Here is a 15,930-nt window from a genome sequence, read left to right as displayed (position 1 = left end):
TTACCAGGAGATTATATATGAATCTATAATTTGTAATAAATTGAATCCGTTAGATGTCAATTATGAGCTGTCTTGGTTCAGGCTTAACATAGGGCACCTAAAATGGTCCTTCGTTCTGTAATCGTGTCCTTTTTAGACAAGCGTCATCTTTCTTGGATTCCTTCTGAAGTTGTGGCGATTTGTGTACAGCACTGCAGCCCATTTGACGTGGACTTCAGTTAGAAGAACAGTTTAAGTTTTCTTCTTTAGCTGAAATCCAAAGTGCAACTTAAAATGGTAAGAATTCTATTTTTCCAAATAAACTTTAACTTTAGAATTTTTAAAAATAATGTATATTGTTGTACACCTCTAACTTGGCCTTACGTTAACTAGCTAGCTAGCTCTTATTCAATTTAGCTAGGCATAACAGATACATTAAATTAGCCTCTGTTAGCAAGCTAACCTAGTACTATTACAGGCATGATGTTATAGATTAGTCTTATTTGACATTGCTATTTTATATTATAATCATTCTTTACCGTCGAGGTGACTCAGGTTTAGAAGCCTTCTAAGGTAGCCAGCTAGCTAAAGTTAGGTTAGTTAGTATGATGATCCATGATCTATTTGTAGACGTGGCTATTTTTCGAATCAGCGAATCTTCATTATGTTATGTGTAAGACAGCCAGACTATCACAAACGATCATTGCAATGATATGATCATTTAGAAATTACATTTGAGTACGCTGTTCATGGCGCTTAAGGGTACTCATCGCTGGTAAAGAGGACCTCTATCAATCAATCAAATGTATTTTTATATAGCCCTTCGTACATCAGCTGATATCTCAAAGTGCTGTACAGAAACCCAGCCTAAAACCCCAAACAGCAAGGAATGCATGTGAAAGAAGCACGGTGGCTAGTGGTAGCTAGTGTGAACTCCTATATATTATGAGGAAGTTATTTGTGATTATCATTTCAGAGAACCCCACATCCAAAGTGGGTCAAATCCAATGGTTACATTTCTGTTTTCTTCTGTAATCTTAGTATTTTGTGTGTTTTTAATGTAACTGTCTCTTCCTCAGCCTGGACCAGCATCAAGTGCAACTAATGTCGGTGCAGGGAGCCGATCCCCCAGCAAGACAGTGGCCCCCCGCGCAGCAGGATCCACAGTCCGACAGAGGTAATAATAATCATTTATTACATTTCTATAATCTCAAAGCGCTTCAAAAACAAAATACCAATACATCATCATGGTGCATGGCAGCAAGAGCCACACAAAACCCCACCCAACGCAGAAGGATCTACAACACACACCAAGACTCCAGTCAGACTCAAGACATTACATACTGGTACCCTTAACCACCCCCAAGCATCAACATTACCACCTAGCTCCAACCTATAACACATGAGTGCATTACTAAAATAAACTACATTTTAGGTAGACTAGAGGATGTAAAATGAAAGGGAGAGTGATGGTGTTTAGATATCCCTCTGAGTAGATACCACGAGATAGATGTTGGTGCTTTAGGCTTAATCAGTATGTAATCAGAGCCACGCTATCATCATCATTACCCATTACTACCTTATCCCTCATTCACTCATTACCTCATTTAGCCCCCTTTAATCTCAGCTGATGAATCACTACATCAGGACTACTGGAGCTATTCTGAACACAAACTGCTGTAGTAGAGGGAGTTAGGTACGGTAGTACTTCTACCTCAGACAGCAGTGTTTCCCCTACATTCATTTAGCAGCGGTGGCCCACTGCTGCTAACTTGTTGCCATGGCTGGGGGGAAAAAATATCACATTTATGTGTATATCCAGGGGTCACATTAGCTTTCAGAAATCTGCATTTTCAAAAAGCGGACGAACAAAGAATCAGCGTTTCTTTAAACCACTTCACCTGTTTTGTATTGAAAGTCGAGTGTTTTCTTTGGATTAGGGGCGTGCAACTACTTTTACTTCACACAAAATGCATTAGTTCAACACATTCGGCAGAAAATCGTTTATCAGATGTCAACAGAAGTGCAACGCTATTTGGCTAGCAGCCACACGTAAATTGGCTTACAGTGAAAAAGCAAGGTCTTTTTTGCAAAAACTATGCATGGCCGTATTTCTAATGTTTATAGGAAATGTAGCTGGCTGGATTCTTTCTAATGCTTTGTTTTGAAGGTAATCTTGCATTTTAACTGGCTACTGGAGAAAAAACACACCGGAGAAAAGTATCCTACACATCAGTCAGAGCTGTCTGGTGATCCAATGACTAGAGCAAAGATATTTCATTAGAGTGGAGTGCAACCGAAGCACGAAAATGATCCTTTTACATTGCTGATTTGGAGCGAACCCTGACTGAAGCAGGGAAGAATTTACAATAAGCATTTAAGATCTGCGTTTACAAAATGAAACAATAAATATTTTTTCTGCATTTTTTTATTTTTATTTGTTAATTATTTTGGTGTAAAAAAGAGAACCCAGAATCCTCCGTTAGCGCGACCCATGATATCTCTGCTGAGACGCACTTTTAAATTTATGGCAATTGGCTCAATGACTAGAAGTCTATGGGAACAGCTAGCATGTCATTGCGTTACTGTTAGTAGCAATGCACCCCCTGCTACCCAAGCCACCACTGCTAGAAAGAAATCCTGCGGGAAGCACTGGACAGTGTCTGTGATTTTGTCATTTCACACAATAATGTTATGGGTTCAGATGGCTTAGAACTGCAGTCACTGCAGAGGCAGTATTTCCTACAGCCTCTGTGTTTTTACATCTAACCATCTGAGACTCAGGCAGAAAAACTGTCAAAACAGGAGCAAATGAAGGTTCATTGTTTCAGTGTGCAGGCAACTCTGTAAAGGTGTGACTGACAACCTCATGTAAATAGCTTGTTGTCTCTTGTATATGATGTTATAGCTCACATGTTGTCTCGTATGTGTGATGTCACAGGAAAGCAACGAGCAGTGGCACACGCAGTGCAGGCAGGACCACAGCATCAGCGGGTGGCACCGGGGGCATGTGGCGCTTCTACACTGAGGACTCACCAGGACTCAAAGTGTGAGTGTGTGTGTGTGTATATACACACAACCATACACTCACACAAAGGCACTAGGATTCCTTCAAATGCACACACACACATATGTATCTCACACACACACAGAGTAGGTATGTACAGTGTTTATGAGGAAGAGCATGAATGTTTAATGGCAGTAAATGAGACTTGGGGGGACTGAGGCTAAATGCTGATCAGACCCCAGGGTGTGTATATTCCTGGAGTCCCCCGTCCCCTTACAGACACCGTCAGTTCAGCTCCACACTGTTCCTAAACACTGATCAACACTCCAGCTTTCTAAGTCTGGCTGCTTTCTGACGGTCAGGCCGCTGTTCTGACTCCTGGTCACAGTTCTAGACTGGGACCACTACTGACAACGGTTAGAGATCTCCTCTACTCCACACAGTTCCAGTTGTCCTGCTGTAGTTACTGAGGGTGTTGCTCCTGTAGTCCAGGACAGACGGTTGTACGGTGGTGTGTATCGAGCGTGTGTGTGTTGAACGCTGGTCTCAGAGCTTCATTAAGATCTACTCAGAAAGGTCAAGTCAATTACAGTCTTCAGAGAGGAGGGGGGTGGTGTTGGTATGGTAACACTCTCCCCCTACCTTTCCACTTCAGGGATGGCGCACCTCTTCTCATCAAATCCTCATCAATGAATGCAGAAACACAATAGGACCACATCTCTACTGGCTCCCAGGCAATGTTTCCCCTAGAATTGATCTAGATGGGGTGCAGAGGCACCCACATCTGCCAGAATGGAGATTTTCAATTAAAGCAATTTGGCCAGTTGAGAGCAGAGGGTATCAGTGCTAGACAGTTATGGGAGGCCTGCCCCACCTTAGTAATGCTAGGAGAAACACTGGTCCCAGTTCAATGGTGGTAATTAAGCAATAAGCCACGACGGGGTGTGGATCATGGCCAATATACCGCGACTAAGGGCTGGTCTTAGCCACGACGCAACGCGGAGTGCCTGGACACAGACCTTAGCCATGATATATTGCCCATATACCACAAACCCCGTGGTGCCTTATTGCTATTATAGACTGGTTACCAATGTAATTAAAGCAGTACAAATAAATGTTTTGTCATACCTGTGGTATACGTTCTGATACACCACGCCTGTCAGCCAATCAGCATTCAAGGCTCGAACCAGCCAGTTTATAAGGCTGGTTTGAGCTCCATATCACACGTGTAGGCTTACAGTATCTCAAACAGCAAATGTAGGCTTACAGTATCTCAAACAGCAAATGTAGGCTTACAGTATCTCAAACAGCAAATGTGTAGGCAACGGAAAGCACACCACTTTGCAATGAGCTGGAGACGGTATGCATTTTGAAAACATTTACTTAATTGTTTGAAACCTGAATGTTTTAATACATATGAGGCATGTTTTACCTTGCTTCAATGTAGCCTAGTCAAAATCACACCATATCTGTGGAGGCAATTCCTTTATATCAACTTTCTTTCGTTGTCCAGTAGCCAAAGACACAATCCTAGTCATATTATCAACCCATGTAGTTGTTATATATTAAATCTCCCCTCTCTACATTTCTACCGGAATATTTTCATCTGTCACATGAAACCGCTGCATTTGACAATGGTGTTCTCATGCTGATTGAATTCTGGAATGAACATTTGTGCGCAGCCTACTGCCTTGTGTGCATTGCTGCGCTGTAGCCTATGTCTACTGGTTGTATGAATTTGGGATCGATCTTTCCACAACTGTCTGGAAGAGTCTGTCTGGAAGAGTCTGTCTGGAAGAGTCTGTCTCCACAAGCTGACCAATAGAATGGGTAAACTAATAGATTGACAGGCTAGTGATGTTGGTTACTCGTCTTGTCTGAGGAAAGTCAGTGTGGACAGTTATTCTAACATCTTCAAAGTGCACATCAACATTAGGTAAGAAGGAGTGCACGTTGTTGCTCTGTTAATATGAATGACCATATTTTAAATGGGATTCCAGTCATTCTGAGCACCGTGGGTGGACGCCCTAATCCACTTACTCACCCAATGCATATGGGTCCAGTAAATTTCAAATGTTTCCTAATGGAAACCCTGTACAACGCTACGTCCCAGGCTACTTCTCTCTCTCCTGCTCTCTCACTAAATATTCAAAAGTATGTGGACACCCCTTCAAATTAGGGGATTTGTCCAGCACGCAGCCATGCTATCATAGACAAACATTGGCAGTAGAACGGCCTTACTGAAGAGCTCAGTGACTTTCAACGTGGCACCGTCATAGGATGTCACCTTTTCAACAAGTCAGTTCTTCAAATTTCTGCCCTTCTAGAGCTGCCCCGGTCAACTGTAAGGGATGTTATTATGAAGTGGAAACGTCTAGGAGCAACAACGGCTCAGCCGCTGTGGTAGGCAACATAAGCTCACAGAACGGGACAGCCGAGTGCTGAACCGCTTGCAACACTCACTACCGAGTTCCAAACTTCCTTTGGAAGCAACGTCAGCACAATAACTGTTTCTCGAGAGCGTCATGAAATGGGTTTCCATGGCCGAATAGCCGCACACAACCCTAAGATCACCGTGCACTATGCCAAGTGTGGCTGGAGTGGTGTAAAACTCACCACCATTGGACTGGAGCAGTGGAAATGCCTTCTCTGGAGTGATGAATCACGCTTCACCATCTGGCAGCCCAACAGACGAAATCTGGGTTTGGCGGATGCCAGGAGAATGCTACCTGCCCGACTGCATGGTTCCAACTGTAAAGTTTGGTGGAGGAATAATGGTCTCAGGCTGTTTTTCATGGTTTGGGCTAGGTCCCTTAGTTCCAGAGAAGGGAAGTCTTCTAGATGATTCTGTGCTTCCAACTTTGTGGCAACAGTTTGAGGAAGGCACTTTCCTGTTTCAGCATGACCATAACTCCATGCACAAAGCGAGGTAGATACAAAAATTATTTTTCAAGATCAGTGTGGAAGAACTTGACTGGCATGCACAGAGCCCTGACCTCAACCCCATCGAACTTCATTGGGATGAATTGGAACGCCTATTGTGAGCCAGGCCTAATCAACCAACATCATTGCCTGACCTGAATGGAAGCAAGTTCCCGCAGTAAAAAAAAATTTCTTCCCATTATTTATGACGGCCTAGGAACAATGGGCTAACTGCCTTGTTCAGGGGCAGAATGACAGATTTGTACCTTGTCAGCTCGGGGATTTGAACTTGCAACCTTCCGGTTACTAGTCCAACAATCTAACCACTAGGCTACCCTGCCGCCCCGGCAGGCCAACATCTGCTGGAAAGCCTTCCCAGAAGAGTGGAGGCTGTTATAACATCAAAGGAAGCGACCAACTCTTAATTTTCATGATATTGGAATGAGATGTTTGACAAAGGTGTCCACATACTTTTGGACATGTAGTGTATAGCTCCACAAGTACATACTGGAGGACCCTCAAACTCAACTCTGGACCTGGAAGCCAGTTCTACTGCATTTATTTCATTGTTCCCCTCTAATCAGGGACTGACTTTAGACCTGGCACACCAGGTGTGTGTAATTAATGATCAGGTAGCACAGAAGCAGCAGCTCTGTACCTCGTAGGGTGAGAGTTGAATACCACTGCTGAAGAGGATTGGGCCACTGTTTTCCGTGTGTGTGTGTCGTCTCTCCTCTGTGTAGGGGTGGTAACCTGTGTGTGTCTGTCGTCCCTCCTCTGTGTAGGGGTGGTAACCTGTGTGTGTGTGTGTCTGTCATCTCTCCTCTGTGTAGGGGTGGTAACCTGTGTGTGTGTCGTCTCTCCTCAGATGTCGGGGTGGTAACCTGTGTGTGTGTGTCGTCTCTCCTCAGAGGTCCAGTACCAGTGCTGGTGATGAGTTTGCTGTTCATCGCGTCGGTCTTCATGCTGCACATCTGGGGGAAGTACACCCGCTCCTAAACCCCGCCCCATGACCCTTCACCCTCAATCCCTGACCCTGCGGCGCAGCTTCTTAACACATCAGACCTGGACCAAACAACCAACCAACCTGAACCCCATAGAACACTACTCGCCTGGCCCGGCGGGCGGTACAGTCCCAACCTGTCTGGTGTTCTCTCAGAGCAGGGCCGCAGTCCAGTGTCCAACTCCAACTGAACTGCAGACCAGCACCAGTGTGTTGACCCTGAGCACAGATCATCCAGGACTGAATCCTGACATGACTCCTACTCCTCTCTTACTGGCTGCTGTAGGTCCTATTGATGACAATGGGTGATTCATCTCCAGTAAGGATCGGGACCCTGGTCCCCTCATCAGGACTTCAGTCAGCATCTATATTTTTCAGCCTGAATTGGAACCTGTAGATGTTAACATCATTTGGACAATGTTTTTATTGTGATATTGTACAATAAATGGACTCAAACAGAATTTGTGTGTTGGATGTCCATATTAGCCTTTACACTGTCTGTAAAACTGCTTCATGCAAATCCCTGATCGTTGATTGGCTGTCGGGATACGTTGTCTGCTGCTGATCTCCAGTGTTGCACTGTATTGGACCATGTCCCAGAACTCATGTACTGTACACTGCCTTTGGCAAAGTGGAGCTCATTTAGGGTGGATCAATCAAAATATCCATACCAGACAATTACATGGCACCGTATACCTTTTGTGCACATACTGTATGTACCAAGGGAACGCTTAGGTTTCATAGACATCTTTTATATTAGGCTTCTATTCAAATGAGCTATTAATTGAAGCGTTACCCATGGTATGTGTATGTGACAGGTGTGTAGGTTTCCTGCCAGGTACAGGCTGTATCAGGTATGTTCAGGGGAGCACCAACCTTTTTCAAACCGCTCCTCACGGACCCCCAGACATTTCACCATGTTGTAGCCCTGAACTAGCACACCTCATTAGTTAGTCACTGTATAGTAACAATCTAATAGCCATAAGCTATGGCTGACCATAAACGTGATATATTCAAAGCACTGTACGGTCCATTACAACTGACTTTATTACAGTGGTGAAGAACCCTTCATCCTCCTCTACCTCTTTCTCTGGGAGGACGGGCTCATACTAATAGATGGAATGGTATTGACACACATCTGTATTAGATACCATTTCGTTCACTTAATTCCAGTCATTATTATGAGCCGTCCTCCCCTCACCAGCCTCCTGTGGAGAGGAGAATAAACATAAAATGCTATTTAGAAGATGTTTTTCTCCAAAGATGATGTGCATTTAAGTTGTTTATTTTACATACGGATGGTCCCGGTTATCAAACCCACTATCCTGGCTTTGCAAGTGCCGTGCTCTACCAAATGATCTGCAGAGGACTACACAGGAGAGGGAAATATAAAGTGACTGGGATCTCTCATCCTCTCTTCTCTTTGGTTCCTCTCATCCTCTCTTCTCTTTGGTTCCTCTCATCCTCTCATCTCTTTGGTTCCTCTCATCCTCTCTCTCTTCTCTTTGGTTCCTCTCATCCTCTCTTCTCTTTGGTTCCTCTCATCCTCTTCTCTTTGGTTCCTCTCATCCTCTCTTCTCTTTGGTTCCTCTCATCCTCTCCCCTCTCTTCTCTTTGGTTCCTCTCATCCTCTCCCCTCTCTTCTCTTTGGTTCCTCTCATCCTCTCCTCTCTCTTCTCTTTGGTTCCTCTCATCCTCTCCTCTCTCTTCTCTTTGGTTCCTCTGATCCTCTCCTCTCTCTTCTCTTTGGTTCCTCTCATCCTCTCCTCTCTCTTCTCTTTGGTTCCTCTCACTCTCTCTTCTCTTTGGTTCCTGTCATCCTCTCCCCTCTCCTCTCTTTGGTTCCTCTCCTCTCTCTTCTCTTTGGTTCCTCTCATTCTCTCTTCTCTTTGGTTCCTCTCACTCTCTCTTCTCTTTGGTTCCTGTCATCCTCTCACTCTCTCTTCTCTTTGGTTCCTGTCATCCTCTCCCCTCTCTTCTCTTTGGTTCCTCTCCTCTCTCTTCTCTTCGGTTCCTCTCATTCTCTCTTTGGTTCCTCTCATTCTCTCTTCGGTTCCTCTCATCCTCTCTTCTCTTTGGTTCCTCTCATCCTCTCCTCTCTTCTCTCTGGTTCCTCTCATCCTCTCTTCTCTTTGGTTCCTCTCATCCTCTCTTCTCTTTGGTTCCTCTCATCCTCTCTTCTCTTTGGTTCCTCTCATCCTCTCCCCGCTCTTCTCTTTGGTTCCTCTCATCCTCTCTTCTCTTTGGTTGTATTTGGTACCATTCCGCTTCAGCCATTACCACGAGCCCCCCCCCAATTAAGTTCCACTAATCTCCTGTGGTGGCTTTATACACACACTATATATTCACACTGAATAGGATGCTGTCTATCAACTCAAAGCTGTGAGATCTGTTGCTCTTTGCTCGAGACACTAATACAAACAGAACAGAAAGACCATGAGGACCACTCACTTCTAGAACAAAGACCACTCAACTCTCCAGGCACGCCAAGACTATGCACTCACACAAAAAAGACAGCTCACTCCCTCACACAAAGACCACTTACCACTAGGATGGCTGAAACCACTCGTACTATTTGTTGTGTGCAAGACAGCTGGTACGTTGGACTTGTGTTATGAATGTCGTCCTACCAGAGGAAGCTGGTGGGAGGAGACATAGGAGGGCGGGTTCATTGTAATGGCTGCAATGGGAATAAATGGTTTCCATGTTTGTGTTTGATACCGTTCCGTTGATTCCATTCCAGCCATTACAATGAGCCCTTCCTCCTATAGCTGCTCCCACCAGCCTCCACTGAGTCCTACCTAGTTAGTCATATCTGTCATGTCTGTGCCTGTGAGTCTGGTGATTGTCTTCTCTTGATAGAGAGAGAGGTCTTGGTTAGCCAGGTGTCCATTCGGTCTCTGCTTCTTTATTCTCATTCTCAGCTAGACGAGGTCTTGCTCTGCCTGCTGCAGTGACATTACCAGCCTGAAGGGGGCGCTCCAGACTACTGTGTGAACCTGGAACCTGGGGGAGACAGAAGGAGCCGTCTCTCCGCTCCTCACAGAGCTCTGCTACTGTAGAAGTCTTGCCACTGGGCCCACACTGGTTGAATCAACATTGTTTACACATAATTTCAATGAAATTACGTTGAACCAACATGTAATCAACGTTCAATTGAGTCTATTTAGAGTCAATCATCCCATATTGCATTCCTGCTATTAACTTCTCATAAACAAGCTTCTCACTGGTCTGAAGGACTTTTGCCAGTCTATTCTGTCTCTCATTGCATCCTCCCTGTAATTGCACGAGTAACTGACTGCATTTGACTAGAGCTTTTGATACATAGAAACAAGATGAAGTGAGACTGTATGGCTGTTTCTCTGTGTCCACCTCTCTGTTCACTTCTGGAGTTCTGAGGACAGCATTCCCTAGATGACCATGCTAGAAAAGGACAAACATGGCTGTAATAGTGTAGCGTGGTGCTACAAACCTGTTTATCATGAATTACTTTTCTAATGAGTGTGGTTTAACTATGCAGGTTTCACTTCCTTCTCTTGACTGTTTTCATATTTTCAATTGTTGGCACGTGTGAGAATTCTGCACTTGACGATCAATCTATCGTCAGGGGCAGAATTCTCACACGTGCCAATAATTCAAAATATGAAAACAGTTGTCATGTACACACTAGCTGTCCAACCTCTTGTAGCTGCTGCTGAAGATAACACTGATGTGTGTTTCTGCCAGCCTGAATGCTGCTTCCTTGTGTTTAGTGTAGCATCTGAATGCTGCTTCCTTGTGTTTAGTGTAGCATCTGAATGCTGCTTCCTTGTGTTTAGTGTAGCATCTGAATGCTGCTTCCTTGTGTTTAGTGTAGCATCTGAATGCTGCTTCCTTGTGTTTAGTGTAGCATCTGAATGCTGCTTCCTTGTGTTTAGTGTAGCATCTGAATGCTGCTTCCTTGTGTTTAGTGTAGCATCTGAATGCTGTTCATTAATTCATCCTGTCAACCGACTCCAGGTTCACATGAGCTCCCAGAGATCGTGGCAAATCCCGGCACCGGCCTTACACACACACACAGACACACACACACCCCACACCGGCCCAACACACTGTGGCCCAACACGGCACCATGCCAGAACTACTCAACAGAGCGATTAAATATGGAACACACACCGACGCTCCCACAGCGTTACAACACCCAAACACGGCCGTCAACATGTGGAGCTCAGAACTCTCTGTGTGTCTGTATAGACCTCTTTCATTGTGGACCTCTTTCATTGTGTGTGCACGTGTTTGTGTGTTTGCGCATGCACCCACACGCGTGTGTGTATCCATGGGGACCCATGTCACAAAGTAGGACTGAGAGCCAGGGTTTATTTTTGGTTGGATGAACCCAACTCTATAGCTAAAGGTATTTGTAGTCAAGTATATAGGAATACTCTATAGCTAAAGGTATTTGTAGTCAAGTATATAGGAATACTCTATAGCTAAAGGTATTTGTAGTCAAGTATATAGGAATACTCTATAACTAAAGTATTTGTAGTCGAGTATTCAGGAAGACTCTATACCTAAAGGTATTTGTAGTCAAGTATTCAGGAAGACTATACCTAAAGGTATTTGTAGTCGAGTATTCAGGAAGACTCTATACCTAAAGGTATTTGTTGTCAAGTATTCCGGTAGACTCTATACCTAAAGGTATTTGTAGTCGAGTATTCAGGAAGACTCGGTACCTAAAGTTATTTGTTGTCAGGTATTCAGGAAGACCCTATACCCAGAAGTATTTGCTGTCAGTATTCAGGAAGACTATACCTAAAGGTATTTGTAGTCAAGTATTCAGGAAGACTCGGTACCTAAAGGTATTTATAGTCGAGTATTCAGGTAGACTCTATACCTAAAGGTATTTGTAGTCGAGTATTCAGGAAGACTCTATACCTAAAGCTATTTGTTGTCAGGTATTCAGGTAGAATGCAATGTACATTTTTGTGTAATTGTTTTACTCTTCAGCTGAGATTATTAAATGGTCTGAATATGATTGAGTTAAAAAAAAATATTCAGAGAGAGAGAGGTCAGGTTTCCTCTTCCTTTCTTGTTATTTCTCGCTGTCTGTGATACGGGACAGTCCCTAAGAAACACACAACACATACACACAACACACACGATGGAGGTAAGTTGTAAATAGGTCAGATGGGTTTTCTATCCTGTGTGACACACTGCCTCTGTGGTCTCCACATGGGGAATAAATGCTGTTGAAGACTTGCCGTTTCTGCCCTAACACACACACACACACACACACACATACTCACACACAAACACTCACACACACACAAACATACGCATCCCTGCCCAGAGCTGTTGCACAGGGTATACACGCAGCCGCACCCTCCCCCAGCCCTGGGGATTCCATGTCACTGTCCAACGCACCAATAGAAAAACAGACACAGTGGAGATGAGGGGGATCTGTACCAGTCATTCCATCAGACAGGAGCAGGAAAACCTGAGACAGTATTTTGCCACGTGTGTGTGTGTGTGTGTGTGTGTGTGTGTGTGTGTGTGTGTGGTGTGTGTGTGTGTGTGTGTGTTGCCACTAACCCTTGTGCGTATTAAGGGATCATATGGTTGGTAGAGCGTGGAATGGCGAGGCGGCTGGCCGGCTGCTATTGATTCAGCTCTCTGATCAACAAACTCCTCAGGGACATGAGAGATATATATATATATATATATATATATATATAGATATATATATATATATATATATAAGAGAGAGAGAGATATATATATATATATATAGAGATATATATATATATATATATATATATATATAGAGAGAGACAGAGATATTTATATATATATATATATATATATAGATATATAGAGACAGAGATATTTATATATATATATATATATATATATATATATATATAGAGAGAGAGACATATATATATATACATACAGAGAGATATATATATATATAGAGAGAGAGATAGACAGATATATATATAGAGACAGAGAGATATATATGTATATATATAGAGAGAGAGACAGAGAGATATATATGTATATAGAGAGAGAGAGACAGAGAGAGATATATATATATATAGAGAGAGAGAGACAGATATATATATAGAGACAGAGAGATATATATGTATATAGAGAGAGAGAGACAGATATATATATATATATATATATATATATATATATATATATATATATATATAGACAGAGAAGAGAGATATATGTATATAGAGAGAGAGACAGATATATATATATATATATATATATAGAGAGAGAGAGAGAGAGAGAGAGAGAGAGAGAGAGAGAGAGAGAGAGAGAGAGAGAGACCAGAGTGTGTGATAGTTCAAGCTTTGTAGAAGAGTGGGTTGTTCATTCAGGCGGTTGGTCAGTCAATCAGTCAGTCAGTCAATTAGTCAGTCAATCACTTAGTCAATCAGTCAGTCAATCCATCAGCCAGTCAGTAGTCAGTCAATCAATCACTCAGTCACTCAGTCACTCAGTCAGTCAACCAGTCAGTCAGTAGTCAGTCAATCAGTCAGTCAGTAGTCAGTCAATCACTCAGTCAGTCAGTCAGTCAACCAGTCACTCAGTCAGTCAGTCAACCAGTCAGTCAGTCAGTCAGTCAGTCAACCAGTCACTCAGTCAGTCAGTCAGTCAACCAGTCACTCAGTCAGTCAGTCAACCAGTCAGTCAGTCAGTCAACCAGTCACTCAGTCAGTCAGTCAACCAGTCAGTCAGTAGTCTGTTAGTAGTCTCTCTCAAACAGGTGTCAGGTCTCCTCTCCTAGTGTGTGTACTGTAAGGTACTGTTTCCAGAGAGAATATGTCTCTGGTATTTGGCCTGTTTGAGTTTGTTTACTGTAAAATAATATACCATCAGGCTGGCCCTGGGGTCACAGTCACGTAGATATGGTCAGTGGGGGTGCAGAGTGTGTGTGTGTGTGAGAACCCCAAATCCTTCTGATCCAGTCCCCTCCTGTTCTCAGGGAGCGGTGTGAGATGCAGACTCAGCTTTGGCCCTCTCTACTCTCAGAGTGTGTTTGTGTTATTCCTGTCTGCTGGAGGGTCCAGAAAACACCAGCAGTATGAGGAGTGTCCAGCTGGCAAAAAACACACGCGTACACACACTTAGCTTTCTGAGAGCACAAACACACTCAGATTTCTGAGAATGATACCAGAACAGATCAGCACACTGTGCATGGCTTTAATTTCTTCTTTATATAACTGATTTAATATCAGACAACACAAGACAGGCACCTGATCTACTCCGGTGATTGACAATTACTATTTGTCTTGTTATTCCTTCCTCTCTTCTCATGGGTTGATGTGATGTCTCATGGCAGACTCAGGGCTGGATTTAATCCAGAGCGCCAAAGATCAGCATTGTAGCGCGGTTTAAATTCAAAGGGAATTTTTGATTGAGCCGACATATGCAGCGTTTGCTGTAAATGCATTCTCTAAGAACGCTTAACCATTGTCTTAAAAATGTAAATCACGCTACAATGCTGAATTCAGGGCTACCAGTGGTGTAGTGGAGGGTAAACACAATGCTGAATTCAGGGCTACCAGTGGTGTAGTGGAGGGTAAACACAATGCTGAATTCAGGGCTACCAGTGGTGTAGTGGAGGGTAAACACAATGCTGAATTCAGGGCTACCAGTGGTGTAGTGGAGGGTAAACACAATGCTGAATTCAGGGCTACCAGTGGTGTAGTGGAGGGTAAACACAATGCTGAATTCAGGGCTACCAGTGGTGTAGTGGAGGGTAAACACAATGCTGAATTCAGGGCTACCAGTGGTGTAGTGGAGGGTAAACACAATGCTGAATTCAGGGCTACCAGTGGTGTAGTGGAGGGTAAACACAATGCTGAATTCAGGGCTACCAGTGGTGTAGTGGAGGGTAAACACAATGCTGAATTCAGGGCTACCAGTGGTGTAGTGGAGGGTAAACACAATGCTGAATTCAGGGCTACCAGTGGTGTAGTGGAGGGTAAACACAATGCTGAATTCAGGGCTACCAGTGGTGTAGTGGAGGGTAAACACAATGCTGAATTCAGGGCTACCAGTGGTGTAGTGGAGGGTAAACACAATGCTGAATTCAGGGCTACCAGTGGTGTAGTGGAGGAAAGTGTAGTGGAGGGTAAACACAATGCTGAATTCAGGGCTACCAGTGGTGTAGTGGAGGGTAAACACAATGCTGAATTCAGGGCTACCAGTGGTGTAGTGGAGGGTAAACACAATGCTGAATTCAGGGCTACCAGTGGTGTAGTGGAGGGTAAACACAATGCTGAATTCAGGGCTACCAGTGGTGTAGTGGAGGGTAAACACAAGTCAACGCAGTTTACCTAAACGTTTTTCTTTTTGCACGGCAGTTTACCCACCTTTTGCAGAAAAAGGCTTTGAAAGTATAGGGAGCATTACTTTTGTCACCGCGACCGTCAGAGTTTACCCACCAATTGTTGTTACCACTACATTACTGGGTGCTACAGATTGAATCCAAGCCTCAGTAGGGTTTTAGCTGTAAAAGAGAAACATCTACAGAATGTAAATCTGTCTGTACTTTGGTAGGAGTCCTCCAATAAGATCAAACTTTGTAATGCAAATTGATTTTCTACATTACATTTTTTATATCAATTTTAAATATATTTATAGTCAGTTATTATTGTGTCCCAAGTGACTCCTGTTCTACACTCCTGATATACACACATGATGTCACACCTGATATACACACATGATGTCACACCTGATATACACACATGATGTCACACCTGATATACACACATGATGTCACTCCTGATATACACACATGATGTCACACCTGATATACACACATGATGTCACACCTGATATACACACATGATGTCACACCTGATATACACACATGATGTCACACCTGATATACACACATGATGTCACTCCTGATATACACACATGATGTCACACCTGATATACACACATGATGTCACACCTGATATACACACATGATGTCACTCCTGATATACACACATGATGTCACACCTGATATACA

General features: G+C 43.5%; 1 protein-coding gene across 1 annotated transcript; it reads left to right on the top strand.

The window, feature by feature from the left end:
* Window positions 1-173: 173 nt before the first annotated feature.
* Window positions 174-7,370, top strand: sc61b (transport protein Sec61 subunit beta). Its single transcript, NM_001141616.1, is given in 4 exon segments — window positions 174-276; window positions 1,059-1,156; window positions 2,921-3,028; window positions 6,820-7,370. Coding segments are annotated over 4 exon segments (297 nt in total). The 5' UTR covers window positions 174-273; the 3' UTR covers window positions 6,908-7,370.
* Window positions 7,371-15,930: the final 8,560 nt, after the last annotated feature.

Source organism: Salmo salar, chromosome ssa05 (genome assembly GCF_905237065.1).
Source record: "Salmo salar chromosome ssa05, Ssal_v3.1, whole genome shotgun sequence".
Classification (NCBI taxonomy): domain Eukaryota; kingdom Metazoa; phylum Chordata; class Actinopteri; order Salmoniformes; family Salmonidae; genus Salmo; species Salmo salar.
This window is presented reverse-complemented; position numbering and strand designations above follow the sequence as displayed.